Here is a 21,526-nt window from a genome sequence, read left to right as displayed (position 1 = left end):
GATGAATACTTTGTTTCTATCTCGGGAAATGTGCTATTTATTATAAGTATACAATATAATTATGGATATTATATACATAACATTAATGAGAAACATCTCTCTTACTTCTCGGGATCAATCAAATAATAAATATCAAATGATTTGGTGAAAAATTGTTTTTTTTTCCTAAAGTGAAAGGAAACAAAGCTATATACAGACAGTTATTTATAACTTAAATAAAGTTGTACAGTTAAGATGATTTACTTACTACATAGGAATGTGATAACCGCTAACGCTTCCTGTCATTCGCTGGGAAGTTCCATAGAATCTAGATTAATATGTACTAAATAAAACTTGTTTAAAAGCAAAATCGGTTTGAATATCGAATACCGTGAATGAATTCATTTAACTGCATATCTATATAAATAAAACTGAATCTCGGAAATGTTCTGCAATTTGTCACAATGTAACGCAAATAACTTTTTAAACAACTCCACTAAATTGTACCTATATATAGTTTCTTATATTTCTTAGTGGCAGGACATATAACCATGGTATTGTCGGGACAGGTTATAAAACAAAAATAAAAAAGAAGAAGAAAAAACGAGTGTGCTTTACCCACACGACTAAAGTAAAACTTCTGTACAATAGGTCTCCACTGTGTCTTAGATATACGGCTATGAGAGAACCTCTCTCTTGCTCCGTTCGCCTCGCCCAATCACACTTTTCGTAACGGTTTCGTCATACATTCACCAGCTTACTCCTTAAAGGAGTTTTACTCAAAAAAAACGATGCATTCGCGAAAAACGGGTCAGTTAATAAGTGAAACGTAAAATGGTTTAAGTCCATAATGTAAGCTATGATATTGGATACTTTTTATACCGAAATCCAATACGGTTTCCTTAGTCAAATCGAGTAAATAAAGACGTCTGTGTAACTTGTAAATTAAATCTTTTTACAGTAAAACACACGAATTTTATGTAAAAGTCATTACACCTACATGCATGTTGACCCACACAGACCTATCTAACGCATTTACACGTTTTGTGTAAACAGATACGGAAAATTGGTCGATTTGGTGTACCGCTTATCGTATAAACTGGACGGGTTTCATGAAAAAACGTTTTATCTAAATTGACATGCATAAAATAAATACATAGAAATACTCGTGTGCTAGGTAGAGTAGGCACTAGAGATAAAAGTGGTAGTAAGCTTATTTCCTTTGAATGCTCGATTACTGACATAAGGTATATTTAGGGTTGAACTATTACTTTCTATTATTTTTTTACCACTAAATAGACCCTTTTTATGAATTAATTTTACTGTATGTATATTTTTATATTGTATTCAAGAAGTAGGACAGTACAATACGTGTTAATTTACAAAAATAGAATTTTTTAATAAAAGTTTCATAACATGTATATGGTTTTTAACCGAATTTAAAAAAGGAGGAGGTTATTCAATTCGACCGTATATATATATATATATATATATGATGATAAAAATGAAAAATATCGTTTATATATAAAGGATGTTTCGAAACTGGTATTCTTCCGTTTAGAATATATAGAGATACATGTAGGCATACCATAGCGGAAATTATAAGTGGAAAAAATGTAAAAAAGGAAATTACAGCTCATTACCGAGTAACTTTAAAATTGATATATTTGGAAAAAAAAAACATTGTGATGGCAGGTAAAGAGGATATAAATAAATAACCGACTTAACTATAAAACTCAACAATCAAACATTAGATTTTTAGTTTGGAAAAAAATTTTTCATAAGTTACTTATTTGAAATTTTTGTCCAAAGCAATTGACAGCCCTTTTCTCACTCGACAAAGGTTACTCAGCCCTCGACCTCTCAAGTACGAGGGGAGGTGTTAATCAGCCCGCATAATATTTCTTCCCCCATTTTCCACACACGATGCCGCTAAATGACCGTGAAACTTACAATGAATAGTCCGAAAATTTCTCTATTTGGACACCCGTGACAAGACAATATTGTTTACCTAACAAGCTTCTTTCTGCAGCTTCGTCTCGTAAAATGTAATGTTATAAACAAGATTTTTATGTTCCTTAACTATTATTAAAATTTTCTAGTCACGTCTTTTTTCATAATCATTGTAGTCTAAACCGCTCTGCCTGGGAAATACACATTAGATCGGTATGACTATCTTCTTAAATTGAGATATATGTTTCGACGTACACACACCGTCGTCTTTTCCTGAAGAAGGTAACGTGTGTTTTAGGTAACAGTTGACTGATATAATTTTTTTTACAATAATTCTTTTAATAAACACATTCACGAATTAATATAACCTATATGATAAAAAATCAATTCCTTGACTTAAATAAGTATACAAATCAATTTCTTTTAATATGTGTGTACAGTAGATAACGTGGAATTAGAAAACTTACATAACTAAATGCATTTAAGTTAATGTTTATGTACTTTGTTTATTTAAATATTCATAACATGTAGAGATTTGTAAGACAATAAAGATATCGATAAAGAAATCGACAAAGAAATGGCTTTCAGTTTTGTCAAAAGTAAAGAGCTTACAGCATATTACAGATCTGATAAATGATTTAATTGCTATCCACAGGAAATTATTAACTTACGGGTCAATGACTCACGGTCCAGACACTGCGCGTATCATTCGTTCACCCAGCAGTGTCAAAGTTCAACCTGCACACTGAGCGTGTGTTATAAAACAGCTGAATCGAATATATAATTGAGATATCAGACTATAAATAGTGTTTTTGAATGGGATGAGTTGGGAAAATTCCAGACTTTGGAAGCTATAGAAAGATAGAATACTTTTAACATAATTGTAAAATATGAACAGTTTTAATATTAAACCATTGTTAAGTGTATGCTATAAATATGTATAAAAAATTATGCAGAATTTTTAAACTAATAATTGTAATTAAACTAAAATAAGCTATACATAATAGTAATCATTAACTGTTTTGTTCAGATTACTTACTAAGCCATCACGTTGAAATTAGATTAGACCGAATTGATATTAGAAATTATAAACAAAATCATGTTTTCCAAATTTCTTCTTTTCTTTTTAGGCTGGTTAGGTAGGTCTTAACGTAAAGTACAATTCTGAGCATGGTTAGTTCCTTAGATGTTCGTACTGTATGACATTCTAGCTTTTATTAAAACGACATCACTAGCATCTCATCCTACCCGTAGCTTTGGACATATAATGATCCCATCAAATGTTATAATCGGCAATTCGCTCCTTTGATTTTCTATTACCTCCGTAATTGCTATCTACAGAATATGTTTAGTTTTAAATTGAACCAATGTCATAAATATGTAAATGTTTCAAATAAATTATGTCTTATTAACATCTATTTAAATGGTCTTAAGATGAAAATTAATTCAGTTTATTAATTACTTAAGTGTAGTAAATTGATACTTTTCAATATTGCTTTTAGTGGTAAGACTGCAGTTTTAAGTATAAACATGCCACATTAACCTGTATTCAAGGTAAAACTTAAAAATACCACTGAGATGCAAAATTGGTTCGTAAAATTCGAAACTAGTTTTTGTAACACCTGGTTAAGTATGTTTTAGTTTTGCGAGGTCGATGCAAGTATTTTCTTTTCTTCAATCATGTTCATATTTATTTATTAATTTATAGAAAAAAAGAAAAAAAATAATATGAAATAAAATAAAAACAATGGACAGTTTAACAGTGCACTATTAATAAGCATTTATTACTTATCAAAATTTGTTTTCATTAGGCAGACGATATTTAAAATTATTTGCTAATATTGAGTCTAGTTTGTAAGTGAGTACGCACTAAATGGAATAAGTGCAATTCGAACAATTATTTATCTACGCCATAGTCGGTGAAAGATGAAATGGAAATGACGATAACGATAACTACGAAAGTTGTTGACTTGTTATAAGTACCTACTTAGTTCTCATTTCACAGTAATGTCTCATAATATAAAAAAAATGTAATGTATGTATGAGAAAATCTCATGTTTCATGTTTATGCCTCGTTTTAAAAAATAATGAAAATATTAAGTAGATTAAAAAGAACTGATTGCTTTATAAGTTCTACTAGTAAAATTTTGATAATCTGTACTGTCTAATATAGAACTGAAAATCTTATTAATTACTTTTTTTCTTCTTATGAATTATCACTCTTCGCTTCGCTTCAACTTATCGCAGTCCAAAGGCCTCTTCAAGCTCGCATCAAACGTCCCAGTTTTCCGCAGTCCTCATTCAGCCCCCACGGCCGATCTTACGTAGATCCTTGGTCCATCAAGCCGGAGGGCGTACCAAACCCTATATTTCCGAAAACAAATTTAGCATCCGACTTTTCATTTTCACCTCTGCTACCGAATTTTTTTATCTAAACTTAAAAAGCTCTTTTTAAATTCGAAAAAAAAGTTAATAACTTAACCAAATACAACTGATCTGCTTCATATTGTTTTCAGGTTTTATTTACATTCAAAACGTTCTTATGAAACGTCAGGTCAGTGTCTTCTTCGTGTAGTCGTGAATACTTACGTATTCCACTCGTTCGGATGGAAATCCTGAATAAAATGATGAGGACGATTTTGTGACCTGACGTTTGAAAATTTCATGAATATCTTTGGTGAACTATTTATTCGATTTCGACATCATCGGTGTAGTTGTGAGTGCACCGAGTAGGCTCACACACGGGCGATTTCGTGTTCGATATTTGAGTTTGTACAAATATTTCTTTCCCCTCTGGTTTGTCTGTCCTTATGGGTCTCCCGGTAAGCAGTCGCTCCTGGTTGATATAATAGAAACCTGATAACGATTGTTACTCATAGTAGGGAACATATCTGCCAACCCACGGTGGAGCAGCATGATAAACTAAGCTCAGACCCTTCTCCTACATGAAGAAAGGGATCTATGCCCAGCAGTGGGATGTTACTTGCTAAATCGTAACTGTATATTTATTTAGTAGAATAAGAAAATAACCTTTATGAACAACACGAAATATAAAAACAGCTGTAATGAAGCTAGTAATACGTTACACAAAATGAATTGTGGAAATGGTTCCAAATCGGTTGGAAAATACTATAAGCGTAGCGCGTGAGCGTTCGCGTTATTCTGTTTGTTGAGTACAGCCAGTTATGCCAGACATCGAAATAGAAGTTTGATAAAACTACAAATTTTATGAAACATTTCTGTTTTGAATACAATAAAAACGAATAAAAACTGCATTCGCAACAAAAGCCTGTTTTAAATATATCTTTGGTGATAACTGTGTTCTAATTATGATATAGTATAAATCAAAGGAAGGTAAAAATAAAATAAAAACTACAATCAAAGTGAGAACCGTCTCCTTTTTTTGAAGTTGGTTAACTAATTCTAGGTCGTTTAGTTAGAAGTGGCATACAGGTTTTCAGATACATGTACACATGCTAAAACATGCAAGTCGAAGCAGTGACGTAGTGCAGTCGACTATACGAATCAATCGGAATCTATCCAAGATCCACTTGAGCCGTTTCTCATGTACAAGTAGATTATTTATAAATAATAGGCGTTATTTTCGCACTCGTGTCGTCTACAAGACGTAACCGTGACGTCGTTACAAAATTATTCTTTCGTTCTATTTGAAACTGTCGTGATAATACATTCCTATTCAATTGCTCTTTGATAAAAATTCTTCACAATTTTTTGCGTGTTTAAGTACTTTTTATTTAGTATTGTAGAATACTTAAATGTTTAATATTAAATTCTTGGGTTTAAGCATTCTTTGTTATTCTTTTACTACTGTTTTTTCTCTGTTGTAATCGTATTACCTCACGAAATTTTAAAAATGTATGTATAAACCTTACATTTAAAAATATTCACTGAATGGATTTTTAAAAATACACATAAAATTTGTCAAAAGTATGTTTCTATAACGTTTTATTTTAACAAAAAGGTTAATATTATTTTTGCTTAGAATGTTATTACAATACGTAAGTATATTCGAGGGTAAAGCTATCTTTATATTAACTACATCCCTCGTGTAAATCTACTGATAATTTTGGGTTTTACCGTAATTAAAAAAAGAGCCAAAGTTTTTGTTACGAAACCCGTTAAGTACGTAGGCTAGTGTGCGTATATGTATGTGTTATTGTATGTAAAATAAAATATTACTTAATAGTGTCGTTACGGTTATTCCCTCCGCTTTTTAAGTATATTAAAGTCTCTAATGGTGTGAATAAACTAATAAAAACTCCATAATTTTTAAACATAATTTAATATAATTTAAAAAAACAATAAAGTTTTATGTAGTGAGAAACTTTTAATTTATGATTAAAAATTGATTTTAACATTAATACACTATATATATGAAAATTTGAACGATTTTTTTAGCTCTACGGTGACGGCGTGTTGATTGTTATCTGATGTAGAAGAAAAGCTGCAATCGCTTTCTTTTAAATACATATATTAAATTCACTATAATGTATGTATTCACAATTTTGTGATTCCTTTATTTTAAATTATGGTCATAGAAACTTTATTCTCATAAATTTTATTTTAAATTATCGTAACTTTTAAGAATAATATGTTCTATAGAATTTATTCCTATTATAATTACATTTTTTTTTAACCTAAAGTCACGACAGAGCTGCCTTCTTAGCAGATGCGAACTGATTTTTGTCAGCAGTTCCGTCTTACAGATATTACCATAAATTTTACCTCACATCGATATTCTGATTTTGCGTTTAAACAAGTTTTGACAGTACGTCACAGCTTATAAGGTCAATAACTGGTTTAAACGTATAAATTCTTAATGCATGACGCATATTCGTATTCTATATTCTAAACAAAGCTCATAATTTGGTTATTACACAAATGCGTTTGACAGGAATAAAAACAGTATATTTAATGTTGTCTATTAAGGTCTTTTCTTTTTAGACTTAGATTTATCACAATCACAAATGCTAATAAACAATTCGACTATAAAGTATAACCTAATAATATTAAACGTAAGCTGAAAAATAGGACTCAATATAAAACATACTACAGAAAGAACAAAGATGTGAAGTGAGTTTTCGGAAAAAAGCACTTAATACCAATATAAAAAAGACAATAAAAATAAATGTTGAAAACATGCACCAGTTATATTGGTCCATTCACCTTAACACCTGTTAAATTGTAGAACTTGATTTTAAATTGGTACTACCAAGACAATCACACGTTACTACCGCCGGTTTGAAACAAAGAATAATTATGCCGAACTAGTTCTACTTATTATTAGTTAGCTTTTTAAACTTAAATTTTACGAAAAAGCTATAGTTTTTACATCATCATCACTTCAGCCTATCGCAGTCCACTGCTGAACATAAGCATTCACAAGTTCGCGCCAAAATGACGTGAACTCATGTGTGAACTTGTTTTTTAATCTCAGTTCAATGAAAATGTGTTTCATACAAAAAGAAACTTAAATGAATTATTCAAAATCGCCCTGATTAAATTGAATTATTTATTTATACAATTTATTCACACTTTTTGCACGCTATTATAATAAATATAGTTAAGAACATTATTTTTTGGATGTCAATATTATTTGCTCACTAGCAACTTCTAAAAGAAATTATTTATAGAAAACGGACAATAGTTTGACATCTTGCATTGTACATCGTTCGTAAAAAGAAAACCTAAATACAATACATTAACATAATTATGTAAATCATCCATTCTTCCCATTGAAGTAAGCTTGCTTTAATTTTTGTTACTTACTCTAAAGTTGGTTGAATGCCAAGATCACAGCAGATAATCAGCTTGTTGTAACGTTACTTACTATAACAATAGTGTAGAAATATTGCCCATATTATAATTTCAGTGAACAGTTTTAAAATTTACTGCTTTGTTTATTATCCTTAAAATTTGTTGTTAAAATATTATTGTTTAATACCGCCATAAATTTATAATTCTTATATTATCTTACTGGGACTTTAGGGCTTAGTATATTTGTACAAGTGAGATATTTCATATGAAATTTAAGTTTATAATTATAAAATGATCTAACAAAAAGAATAAAAAATTACTCGGTTGGTTCTTTGGGTGTTCTTCAACGTCAGTAGGTTCTTAGAGGGCTATTCAACGTGAACTCTTAGTCGATACTTGACTCCTGGTACTTAACATTGTTATAATGCTAATTAAAAATTGAACGATTAACCTCCAAGTAACCGAATTTCACTACAAATTAGAGTTTAATTTTGTATTTTATGGCGTTTTAAAACATTCTCTATAATTCTAGAATTACAATTGTGATGTAGTTTAGCCATGTCTACATAAATCAAGATTATTTCTGATAATATCACTCGAATCACGGAACTTCGGCAACTGGGATATTGTTTACATCTAACTTCTTATTATATTATTATTCTTACTCTATCTTTAACAGATGCTTGTTAGGCGAATATTGACCCCTAATGATACCTATCAGTAAGGTTATTGCTTTGTTACCTAGTGGAATATTCCAGTAAGATAAAAAAAATATTGAACGAGGTAATTCGTTGATATTAGTTGTAACCTTTCTAATAAAACATATATTAGCATAAAAATATTGTGTTCAGGCTTTGAACTTAAATAATAAAGTTTAAAAAGTTCCAAGCATTGTATACCTATATATTGTAATATTGTCAGCAATAACGCGACTATTTTTTCCTTTGTATTAAAAAGAAAAGTTTGGACGGCTTCTGAGATTCAAGTCTACAATAATACCTAAATTTTATTATTGAAAAAAGTGTAGGTATTTGAATTTTCTTTGCAAGTAGCATCCTATCCGAGTTCCCGGTATCTGGATCGGTAACACACGTAACAAACGACTTACATTGATCGGTGTTCAGTTCAAAGAACGCCAATCACATAACAACTTGAATCTTAGTAGGTAAAAGTATAAACTATAACGTTTTCAAAAGGAAGTTTCTTGCAATTTTCTTAAAGAAACAACAACACGGGTAATATATGTATGTATAGTATACAGGTATATAAATATTTCGTCTCACGGACATTGTCTTTATTAATTAAACTATTTTTATTTTGTAGTTCTGTTATTGTTTTCCTAGTAAAGATTTTGTTGTTGAACAATATAGACTATTATTATTGTTATATATATATGTGTATAACAACTATACTATAGATATAGTTCCGTTAAAGCAACAAAAAATGTAGAAATTATTATTTGTCATGTATTATCTACAAAGTACAGTCATACCCCGCTTTACGCGACCCCGTTATACGCGGTTTCTCTATAAAGCGAATTTCAAATAAATGCGTTGACTTCTTTTAGGTCGCAAGATTCCTCGCTTTTTTGAACATTCTGATCGAACATGTACAAAGATAACATTTTTACACATGTCGCAGTAAACTAGTCGAAGTATCCATTTTATTGCACAGCTAACCATGTTATAAAAATCATATTTAATTAATCGTTATACTGTCGTGTAACACACACACACACAGACACACACACACACACACAGACACACACACACACACACACACACACACATAGAGAGAGGGAGAGAGAAACACAGAAACATAAACATATACTTAGAGAAAGAGAATTTTATTTTCATTCAATAGAAGAAACAGGACAACTTTTTATTATAATCATACATAAACGCATCATATACTATTCATTATTTCCACTCTACACACATTGATAGCCAAATACGGAATACGTAAAGTGCGATAATATACAAACGATAAGACGTTATCGTCGTTATTACGATTTATCGAATTAAATTAATTTTCTACCTACCTGTGTACATTAATAGGTCAAAAGTTTTAAATTTATTTAAGTGATGTTTTATACATATGCTTTAAAATAATTTTTACGTAATTGGAGAAATGTATATACAAGTCGTTTTAATAACAATCGCATGCAAATATGCATTGTAATAACAATTGAAACTTCTCTGAGACATACTTTATAAGACATCATTCATCATCATCATCATTCCAGCCTATTGCAGTCCACTGCTGGACATAGGTCTCCACAAGTTCGCGCCAAAAATGCGTGAACTCATGTGTGTTGCCCATAGTCACCACGCTGGGCAGGCGGGTTGGTTGGTTTATAAGACAAAAAATTATAAATACTATTTTTATTATTATAAGATGTCTTATCTCAGCGCTTCCGGAAAATTTTTCAAAACAAATATAAAAAAAAATTGTATGTATGACTTATATTCTTTTCAGTAGAGTAACATTTCCATATTAAAACAATAAAACACAGGAGGGGATTTGTAAGTGACTATTACAAACAATGATTTACTATGCTCGATATGTATCGAATCATTATTTAAATAATGAATGGTATGAGGCACCACTAAAAGTCATTAAATAGAGTATTGAAATTATATTAAGTAGCTTTGTTTGCTTCGTTAACGATTTTTTTTTATACAAGCGAGAGACAAAACCCACATACATATACTTTTTAGAAATAGTATATATTGTTTGTGCGTTAATGTCTTTGCTTATATTCATCCACATAAATCCATAAAAACAATACGTATTTTAATGATACTTTTAATTTGGCTGATTGTTTGTTTCTATTTGTATGAGGGTGAATTCCAATCAAGAAAACTTTCACGTCCCCATGAATTAGATTATCATATCAACGATGGAAACGTAAAATGATTTCATAATTAAGAATATTTATTTAAGGTGCAATTGGCAATATTGTAAGTTAAGTATTTAAGGATGTCTCTATGCAAAGGTTTACACTGGATAATTTTCAAAATATAACTTAGAGTACTGATTCTTATCCAGTGGTCCGCGGATCACTGGTGGTCAGTGGAAGCACCCAAAGTGGTCCGCGAAAGCGAGTTGCAGAGTGAGTTAGTCTCACTAGCCTATAAGTAAATACTCTATATTTTACCCAAAAAACAGTTAGTCAAACAGGACCGTGGCAAAACATACATTTTGATAAATAGTCCTACATCACTAAAAGGTTAAGAACCACAGATTTAGACCTTGATGTATCATAACAATAGTATTTTATTCTACACTATATTTTCTAATATTTTTTTTTTTTGCGTTTCTTGCATTTTCTTATCTTTACATTCCAAAATTGCTGATTATACTAAACATCTAGAACATTCATAAATATATTTTCCGCGTGCTACGTATAATGTTCCTGATATTAAACAACCATGCTCCTGTTATAGTAGTTGACATTGAGAAAGTACGGCGAACATGCATATTTAGCAATGTAAATGATAATTTTGGTATGCGATACGCATTGTCGTGATTGACATACGAATGATTTACGCCGTGTCCATATGTTGCAGACCAGTTCGCAACATTGCGTCGGATAAGGGTTGGCCATTAAGTTAGCTAGTTTTACTAGCCTTCTTTAAGGATTCGTCGATGTTAATTTGGGTACTAGAAAAGCTAGTTTACATATTTTACCTATTGAGCTGTAATTGAGATAGTTTAGATTACTAAGAATGATAATATTTATGAAAGAAAATTGTGAGCTTAGGTAGAAAAACTATAATTCTGTATTTTAGTTCTTAGGAGATTGAAATAAAATAACATTGTTAAGGTTTAAATAAAAAATAGCATATAATACTTACAGTTGCAGTCGTAGTTACGATGATCGTATTTTAATGAAACACTTTTCATACAAGGCGATGCTACCTCCCCATTTTCATGCATGTCGTAAGTTATTGGCATATCATTTCTTATTATACTCGTATATTGCTAAAGGTATAAGGTAGTTATGCAATAAAAATGTCTTTTTTGTTTTTTTTTTAATGAAATGTGTATGCATATATATTTACTTTTTTTAATATCATATTACTTGTTAACTATATGTCAATTCTTTTACAACTGTTTGTACACTTCCTTACCGCTTCTCTTTTTCTACGCTATGTCTTATGCCCAAAGGTTGTCTGGAAGAAACCGCTCTTAGCGATAAGCCTTGTACATCTTTCTTTATATGTATCCCATTTTATTGTAATGTTTCTTTGTGGTGTACAATAAAGAGTATTTATTATTGTTATAATTTTTACAATCGCTGTGACTTGAAACTCTATGAAACGAAAATGCGTCACGATAAATAAATATAGGGATAGGATTCTTCTCCTACATGGGGAAAGAGACCTATGCCCAGTAGTGGGATATGACAGGCTGAAGCGAACATAGGAGAGAATGAGATATTTACTCCTTAAAACGCCTAAGCCCTAAGCGATGTGTTTTGTATGGTGCTTACGACCATTTTCGCAAAACCGTGATCATCGTCATCGATAGAACAAATCGCAACGGCCATATAATACAATATACAGGGTTACAGGAAAAGTCGACCTAGATCCGTTAAGGGCGTGTAGTACACACCATTTCTGAATGATTTCACTATGGAACCCCCCATCCTAAACTTAACCGTTTTCGAGATATTCGAGTTTTAATTTTTTTTATGAAAATGCCCAATTTTTCGGCTATTGAACTGAATATTTTGAATTTTTTTGACTCTTATGATTATTTTTTTGGTTTTTTACATGAAGAATGAGATGCTTAATGACCTCAATGACTAAAATTGCACGTAAGTTAACTAAATAGGTCGTTGTAGACGATCGAAACTTAAGAAAATAAGTACAAATTATAAAAAAATATTTTTCTTTTCTGGATATCTCAAAAAATTATTATGGCACTTGCTCTGCAGATGTGCTTAAAAACATCTTCATTTTATCAGCTATCCAACGAGGTATAACACTCTAGGGTATTTATTAACCTCAAAGGTGAAACTTAGTTTCTAAGGCTACATGGCAGTCAGAATAAATAGCGCTTATTTAATTTGACTATATGCTTTATTTCAAACCATACATCAAAAATAATGTCGGCACCCAGAAAGTTAGCGTTCAATATGATACAAAGCCGAATATTTCCCAGTTACAAAGCGGTCTACGTGGAATTTTCTTTTATTATACATTCCAACTTTATCCTTGTAGATTCCCAGGTTTCGAACTATCAAAATCCGCCCAAATCTACTCGAATAAAAAGCTTAATATATTTGATTTCGATAATTATTGCTGAATTATTGAATATATTCATTTTCTAGGAATTATTTATATACATCTAAAACACATGCGCTAACGGCTCTGTCATTAAGCCAATAATGATAGATACACATACATTAGATTATGTTTCTGGCGGTGTGTGCCAAATCCTATTAATTATTGCTTATTCCCCATTAATTCAGCAGTAGCTTGTTTCTGGGAAACCTGAAAAAGGCAGAACAATTTGGTAGACAGAGAAACGTCTGGAAATTTTCATCGATGTTAGGATTTTATAATTTCTTACAAACCTCTTTTGGACTATATAAAGACAAAGCTACCAAACAAAATGTATTTAATGTAATGTCTTGACCACAAGAATTTTGTGGAAACCCTGGACATGTCGATGACCGTTCTGGTGCAGCGGTGACGAAATTTCGGTCGGAAAACGTTTTTAAGGTTTTAACACGCGACTATTTTTGATGCTGGTGAAATTCATTGACTTATTATTACAGTTCCTAATAGGCTGTTAAAAAGCCATAAGGCGCCATAAGCCAAAGGGATTCGAGCATGATCTTTAATTGCCCGTTTTTCTTTAAATGTTTTAACTACTGAATTCACGACATTTAAACAAACTCTTAAATTTTTTCATTATATGAGTGCACTCATATTATATTAGTTATATTAAAAATTTACGAAAGAAGTCATCGATAGAGTCAAACATATCATACTTAAATATTAATTCGTCAAAAGGTTTTCCTTAAAAGATATTGACGATAAAATAACGATAAAAAATATTTTTACACATAAAATTATAAACACATAGGTTATGTGTTTATAATTTTATGTTAGACAATGTCCTCAAATTTTGTCGACTCGCTTTAATATTAAAAGTGCTGAATAGTTTTAGTTATAGTCTAAACAGACCTGGATTATTTTTTACATTTATTTAACAACTAGCTGTACCCTGCGCGCGTTGCTACTCGCTACTCTTTTTTTATTTCGTCGTACCAACTCAGAAACCTTTGTGGGCTCATGCACAACACTTTGCTGATGCACATGATCAAATGCTTAGTTGACGATTATATTGATAGATAGTAAATCTAACAGTTATCGATTCTGTTGCAAGTGTAAATAAATCGCAATTTGTCAATTATAATTTTATTGTATGACGTCATTTGCTAAGATATTGCTAATTGTTACCATATTTAATTGCAATCAAACCTAATTTTCTTTATAACTCAGAGTTTTTTTTATTACACAATTATATGAGTGTATTATTATCTTATTCAGACAGAATAACTTACACAAACAGCCATATAGCTCGTCGAAAGCTCATTACAATCATGCATTAAGGAAAAATTGTAATTTTTTTTTTTCATTTCATATAAATTTTATTCGTATCGTCTATTTTGGGTATGGCGGTATTATCTTGTATGGTGATTACAAATGATAATTCTTATCACTAACGCCGGTCTTGAAATGTAGTTTGAATAATTAGCCAACGATCTAATTGTGTTCAATTTTATCATTTTATATTTGGAATCGAAGTAATATAAATTATAAGCAATGTTTCTTAATGACCACATATAAATTACAAAACAAGGTGACATGGCGACCTTCGATAACAATTATCACAATTATATCTAATTGTTGCAACATTTTTCTATTCACACGAACATAAATGTATCTATTTCTTTCCAGATAAATCCCAGAATGGAGCAACCGAGCGTCATATCTATATATTTATGAAAGAACAATAAGGCATTGTTCCTTATGATCGCTTAGCTGAATCGTAATAGTCAATGTAAGGTGGTCCGCGTCTAGGTAGTAAGGTGGTCAGGTGCGGGGTCGCGGTGCAATGGATACGTTGCACGTGGGGCACGGGCACAGCAAGGGGTCGAGTCGCAGTCAGTCGCCGTCCGCGGTTGATCTGCGCGACCCGGCGGTGGTGACGGATGACGTCATCAGGTCGAGGGTACAGTCGCCGTCCACAGCGCACCATGTGAGTTTACAATTACATCTACATGTACCTAATGTTAAACATACTCATATAGATACTCATAAATATTGCTTTTTTATGTAATAGAAGATAAGACGTTAGCCTGTTGTGTATACTCGTGTTATGTAGCATTTAACAGACGAAACGGCTGAGGTTATCAGTTGACCGATATTTGATTCGACAAAGACATATGTATATTTTATGAACACTTTTTATTCTATGGGACTTACCGCGATTCTATTTTTAAAACTCCTGATATTTCGGCAACTTACCTACGGGACTTACCCGGGGTAAATCCCGTAGAATAAAAAGTGTTCATAGTGACCGTAAAAGTTTAAAAAGTTATATCATATATTTTATGTACGCTTTAACCTGTAATATCCCACTGCCGGGCATAGGCCTCTTTCCCCATGTAGAAGTAGGATCAGAACTTAATCCTCCACGCTGCTCCAATGCGAGTTGGCGGTTATATTCCCTACTATCGCGCATATCTATGAGTAACGATCGCTATCAGGTGTACATGATAACAACCGGGACCGACGGCTTAACGTACTCTCCGAGGCACGGTATATTTTATGTAACCACTTTGAAATTGATTTTCCATATGTATATTATTAGAAATAATATTTTTCTATTTACGATTGAACTTACTTTATATGTAGACGATAATAGCGTCTCTAAGCGTCTACTTATTACAATTCATAATGCACCTCTGATTAACAGACGTTATCTGATAACTGGCAGTGAAGACTTAGTAATATCGTTTCTGGCACCCTTTTGACAGGAAACCGAATAGTCGAAACTAATACTCTTGAAGTCAAAAACGCACCACTCCTATTTATTGTAGGGTGATCTCCTTTAGCTTTGCTAAATATGCAATTAAACTAAAAAAAAATTTCAATTTCAATTGGAACCGGTAGTTCGTCAGATTAGCGCGTTCGACTAAGCTTACATAGATAGCCACGTTAAGAAGTTTTATGTTAGCGATCTTTTCGCTTTATATGTGCGGTATACTGCTATCCCTTCGTGTCTATTAGATAAGATTTTTACTACACACTATATTTGAATGTAAAACCATTGAGGATTTCGGGGCTCTTTTCCAAGCAGAATTATCGGGATTGCAAACATAAATTAAACATTTAAAAACAAAGAAGCGCTTTTCCGGATGTTAGCCAAACTATTTCGGCTTGGATTTTTTAAAATAAATTAGTTGCAAGTGGTACTCTTTACTGCCAAAAATTATGCAAACTTTTGTATAAAAAAAAAAATCAACAGGCGCCTATGAACTAACACTACCGTTGCCAAAAATATTTAGTATAAAATTTTTAAAAATGATTTTGTACTTAGTAAACATATAAGCTTAAACAAAATATAATTAAAAAAATGAATACAAATAAGTTTTGTTGGTTGATATTTGAAAAAGACTCTTGTGTCAAATGTCATTAAATTCATTCATTTTGTTTTCATTCTGGCTTTCGATGGTCCCAAATGAGCAGCACATATTATTTTGTCAATATCATGTGGGATGGTGAATATACAAGATTAATCAGTGCGAATTTTGAAGATAAAGAAAACAGTAGTAATTTACTTAGTAAACCATGCCTTTATGCTACTACTCGTTAATAACTACACGAGGTCCTGAAATTGCGGATAGATATCTAAAATTAAAATCCTTGATTCTTTTCTTAATTATTGTGCATCTATAAAATAATGATACGCCGACTATAGCCTAGAATAGTGCTATGCTATTTGTTTATTTCCAACGATATGTAAAGAATAAGCTATACCTACGATTTTTTCGCCGTTACACATTTTTACTTTTATCCCTTCTTCCAAAGAAAGCACACAGACATTTGAGACAAAAAGTATTCGTTGCTCGTAGTATGGGAATCAAGTCTATCAAACTTGGCTTAAGTTTCGTTCAAATTAATTTCGTACTTTCATCATAATGCAAAATCACAAATACACAAATACAGGTTGTAGAATCTTTTTAGAATACTACTTACAATTTTTACATTAATGGACCTTTTTTCAATGTTACTATTATAAGTGTAGATAAAGAATAAATATGGATTGTTCATATGTATTGTATATACAGCTATATCATACTGAGATATGACTCAACTGAGCACACGTGTTTAACTTTTGACATGCATCTTTATAATTTGTTCTTCAGTTCAGTAACTGATAACGTTATCAGTCAACTAGGGCAAGGCGATATACAGTTCAGAAATTGCAAACATGTGATAAAAAAAATTATTTAAAGCTTCCGTTTTTACAATGTTTTAATAATAAACTAGTATTTATCTTAGGTTCATTGACAACAAAGTCATTTTCAACAATATTTGTTTAAAAGTGTTATAATTTTGTACACCCGGTAATGATAAAACGATTTTATTTTCATGTCATTTTTTTAAAAACTAAATCTGTGACTGAACGTGACTTGAAATATAATAGGTACATGGTTTTCATAATTGTAACTCAAGTAATGTCAGATAAACTACGCAGCGATTTACGTTTACAAACAATATTTACTACTAGCCGACCTGTGCCCACTTCGTTGGGCGTTAATTATTATTATATTAACTAAATAACATACTTTAAAGAACAAATTTAAACACAATTTTTACAAATAAATAATATGTTGCTCCCGTGTATTTATTATTTTGAATTGCAGAACCAAATAACATACTTCAAAGAACAAATTTTATAGAACTTAAATAAATAATATGTTGCTTCAACGCCATCTATAAAAAATCGAGAAAACGTCGTCGATAGACTAAAATAAGACTAAATTAATAACGTCGAAAGACTAATAAATTGTTTTCTAATAGCGATAGATGGCGCTAGTTTATTTACCATTTTGATATTATATTTTAATCTTTTTCTTATTTACTGAATTTTTTGTTCAATTACAATAATATATAGCCTATGTCACTCCTGAATAGTGTACCTTTCTGTTAATGAAAGAATTTTCATGATCGAATCAGTATTTGCGAAGATTACCCCCGACATACAAACAAAGTTACAAACTTTACCTCTTTATAATATTAGTATAGATAATGTCAAAGTAGTAGATATTTTAATATCACAGTTTTATTCTTACTGAATATTGCTGTAGTAGTAATTATGAGTTCATAAGTTTCGTTTATATGTATAAATATAATAATATTTATACATATAAACGCAATGCATTTGAAAGATGTTTGGATGATGGAAGTTTCTCACTATATCGCTTAAAACTATTAAACCGTTTCATACATTTGTGTGTAGATAGTAAAAACCCAAAAACATAGGGGTATATTTCTCAACATTTGCCGGTACTTTAAATTGGTTAGTGGGTAAAAGAAGGATATTGTATATATCCTAGTAATTTTAACTCGCTTACTTCAGGAGTCGTCACGTCACGGAGAGTCCAGGGCGCACCATGTCAAATCCCATTCCAGAGACCTGGGAAGCAGTCCCCTGTCCAGCAACACCACAGCGAATAGTTCTAGAGAGTAAGTACCTGAATTGCTACAAACTATACTTATATAACTCTGTATTGATTATATCAGTTCTTATTATGTTTAATAATAAATGAATTTAAATACACTCAATGGCCCCCAGAAGCATTTATTCTCGTATTGGAGGTATAGAAACAAACACGCACAAGCAACCAAATCGTGACAAACATCTGTACCTAAATTCAAATATCTGTCTTGTGGGGGAATAGAACCCGACAACTAAAACATCAGCTACTGTAACCACTACGCCAATGGGTCATTAAATATCGGATAAATGTCTAATAATATTTCAAAATACTTGATAACAGTTATCCTGAATAGATGTTTGACAGTATCAAAGTTGCGCATTTAAATAATAATTTATAGCGAAACAGTTGGCCGATCGCCGCTGCTGCGTACGTACATATTACGTGTAATATAAGCGTATAAAACTTAGCGAGTGTCGTGTATAATGTATATATTTAAAAATTTAACGATATTTTTAGATAAGATCACCGTTGTTATCAAAAGCGTGATGATATTTGAAAAAAATTTGTATTTATAATATTAGTAACTAAAGTTTTTACAATAATGAGAATTGAAATTTAATTAATTCAATTTTAATATGTACGATTTTTATTTTTGTGTTACCCACAATTAGGAATTCTAAACATTTTTGAATATCATATCAAAAATTGACCGCTCCAGCGGGATTCGAACCCGCGTCTTCGACATACCGTGTCGACGCTCTAGCCAATTAAGCTATGGAACGATATACTCGCCAGAGCGAAACTTTCGATATGATGATTTTTACTTTCGGTTTAACACAACACAAAAATAAAAATCGTACATATTAAAAATAGCATGGTGTCGTCTCCTGTCAAAGATTTTCATTGTAATATGAAACTTTGAATAGTTACGAGTCTCTGTAAAGAACTCACTATAGACGGCGCCACGGTTCGCTTAAACCGAAAGTAAAAATCATCATATCGAAAGTTTCGCTCTGGCGAGTATATCGTTCCATAGCTTAATTGGCTAGAGCGTCGACACGGTATGTCGAAGACGCGGGTTCGAATCCCGCTGGAGCGGTCAATTTTTGATATGATATTCAAAAATGTTTATAATTCAATTTTACTTTATCCTAAATAAAAAGTTTGTTAACAAGTTGTTATATATCCTTGAGTGAATTTAGTAAATAGTGTAAAAATGGATTTATTACAAGTTTCTATATTCTTCGTTTTTCCCAGCTGTAAAATTAGAATTGTTTGTTTATTATAAAGTAAAATTAGTGTGTTCGACACCATCGTTCTGAAATTTATTTTTTACGTGAATTTATATGTCACGTAGAATCAAAACCGCAAAAATTATCTAATACATATCAAATAAAACAATGTAGGAGATGTCCTGTATGAATGGCTTGTTTTGGTAATAGAAAATTTTACAATTTTTTGTACTTGTATTTTAGTTCTCTTGTCAAGTAAAAAACTAACTAAAATAATTTTTCAACTACTATACAAAACATTAAATCAGTTCTCATAATTGTGTTACTGGAGGTGGTCGAGTTGCCAAGTTTTTTTTAATGTTTACATGACATTTATTTTTAAAGTTGTTATATGTAATATTATAACCATTTAGTGATAAAACAACACATAGAATGTTGCAAAAAAAATCTTATACAATATATATATATATTTAATTAATCACACCGGATGCCCTTGGTACTTTACCTAAACAGATGTAATATCATACTCGTATCAAAAATCCCACATTAATTATATATATGTATATATATCTCTCTCTCTTTTAATATTTAAAATATAAAAATTAATACGAAACCTACACTGAAGACAAAACTTCTTTATTACAATGACGTCATTATAAAAGCAGTTTGTGAAACAAATTCTAATGATTAAGTTACTACCCACACAAGAAATATTATTTTATTTCAACATGTTTGTGATAACTATTATTCTAAAAATATGTAAGTTTGTGTTCGAAGCACAGCTACATAATACTGTTCTCAAATAGTGCGTAGCTTATAGACGCCTACAATACCAGAAGCATCGAAAGCGCTTTGCCGACCCAATCCCCAATCCCCTCCAGGAGCTCTAGTTACCTTACTCACCAACAGGAACACAATACTGCTTGAAAACAGTATTATTTAGCTGTGGTTTTCTGTAAGGTCGAGGTACTACCCCAGTCGGGTTGCTCCATATTTTGAGCAGGAAATTCCTGCTGTGCCCTACCTCAGTTAGTATTAATAAATATAATAGGTATCTCTATAAACCAAAAATTCGAGGATAGGACAAAAATTGACAATGCGATTGCAATGCTCCTGTTGTCGCTTACCATTAAGGCTGACCCTTGATTGAGGCATTTGTTTACCATCTCAGTGGAATAAAAAAAAAAGTATCATTAGCTGTATCTGTTGTATAATATTCTAAAAGAGAGTTCCAGTTATACAATTTTGTTCGTCAAATCGTTACCGGATGTCATTTATTTACAGCTTAGAAGATTCGCCCCAAAAGAAAAATATGTCGAATATCCTAGCACCTGGAGATTACGCGTATGCGGTATGCAGTCCTAACGTCTCTTATGCGTTATCATCGGCAGATGAATACTCACCAGCTTACAGAGGTAATTAAATATTCTATATATTTATGCGAACAATTGCTCTGTTGTAGTTATGCGTGTGTCATGAACACGCTTAAACACCGTCGAATTGCGGGTTTGATTCCTGCTAGGAATGGTTTGGATGTATAATAAATGTATATGTAAAGGATGTGTTTGTACAGATTTCTTCTTTTCTTTCCGGTTTGTATGTCTGTCCTTGTGAGCCACCCCACCATGCTTCGGAGAGCAGCTTTCGATCCTGATTGTTATCGATCATCTGATAGCGATCGTTACTCATAGTAGGGAATATATCCTGAGCCTGATCCTTCTCCTACATGGGGGGAGATGCCCAGTAGTGGGATATTACAGGCTGAAGCGAGACCATGTAAATTAAAAATATATAGGTTTGTACTAAGGTCAAACCTAATCAATATATTCAT

At 31.5% G+C, this 21,526-nt stretch overlaps 1 protein-coding gene across 1 annotated transcript in view; it reads left to right on the top strand.

Moving 5' to 3' along the window:
• Positions 1 to 21,526, top strand: part of LOC123666641 (transmembrane and coiled-coil domains protein 2) — a 72,173-nt gene that overhangs the window by 23,293 nt on the left and 27,354 nt on the right. The window contains exons 2-4 of the mRNA XM_045600732.1: positions 14,691 to 14,991; positions 18,382 to 18,488; positions 20,980 to 21,110. Of these exons, the coding sequence (XP_045456688.1) occupies positions 14,848 to 14,991; positions 18,382 to 18,488; positions 20,980 to 21,110 (382 nt within the window). The 5' untranslated portion in view covers positions 14,691 to 14,847. The remainder of the gene's footprint in view (positions 1 to 14,690; positions 14,992 to 18,381; positions 18,489 to 20,979; positions 21,111 to 21,526) is intronic.

This window comes from Melitaea cinxia, chromosome 26 (genome assembly GCF_905220565.1).
Source record: "Melitaea cinxia chromosome 26, ilMelCinx1.1, whole genome shotgun sequence".
Classification (NCBI taxonomy): domain Eukaryota; kingdom Metazoa; phylum Arthropoda; class Insecta; order Lepidoptera; family Nymphalidae; genus Melitaea; species Melitaea cinxia.
This window is presented reverse-complemented; position numbering and strand designations above follow the sequence as displayed.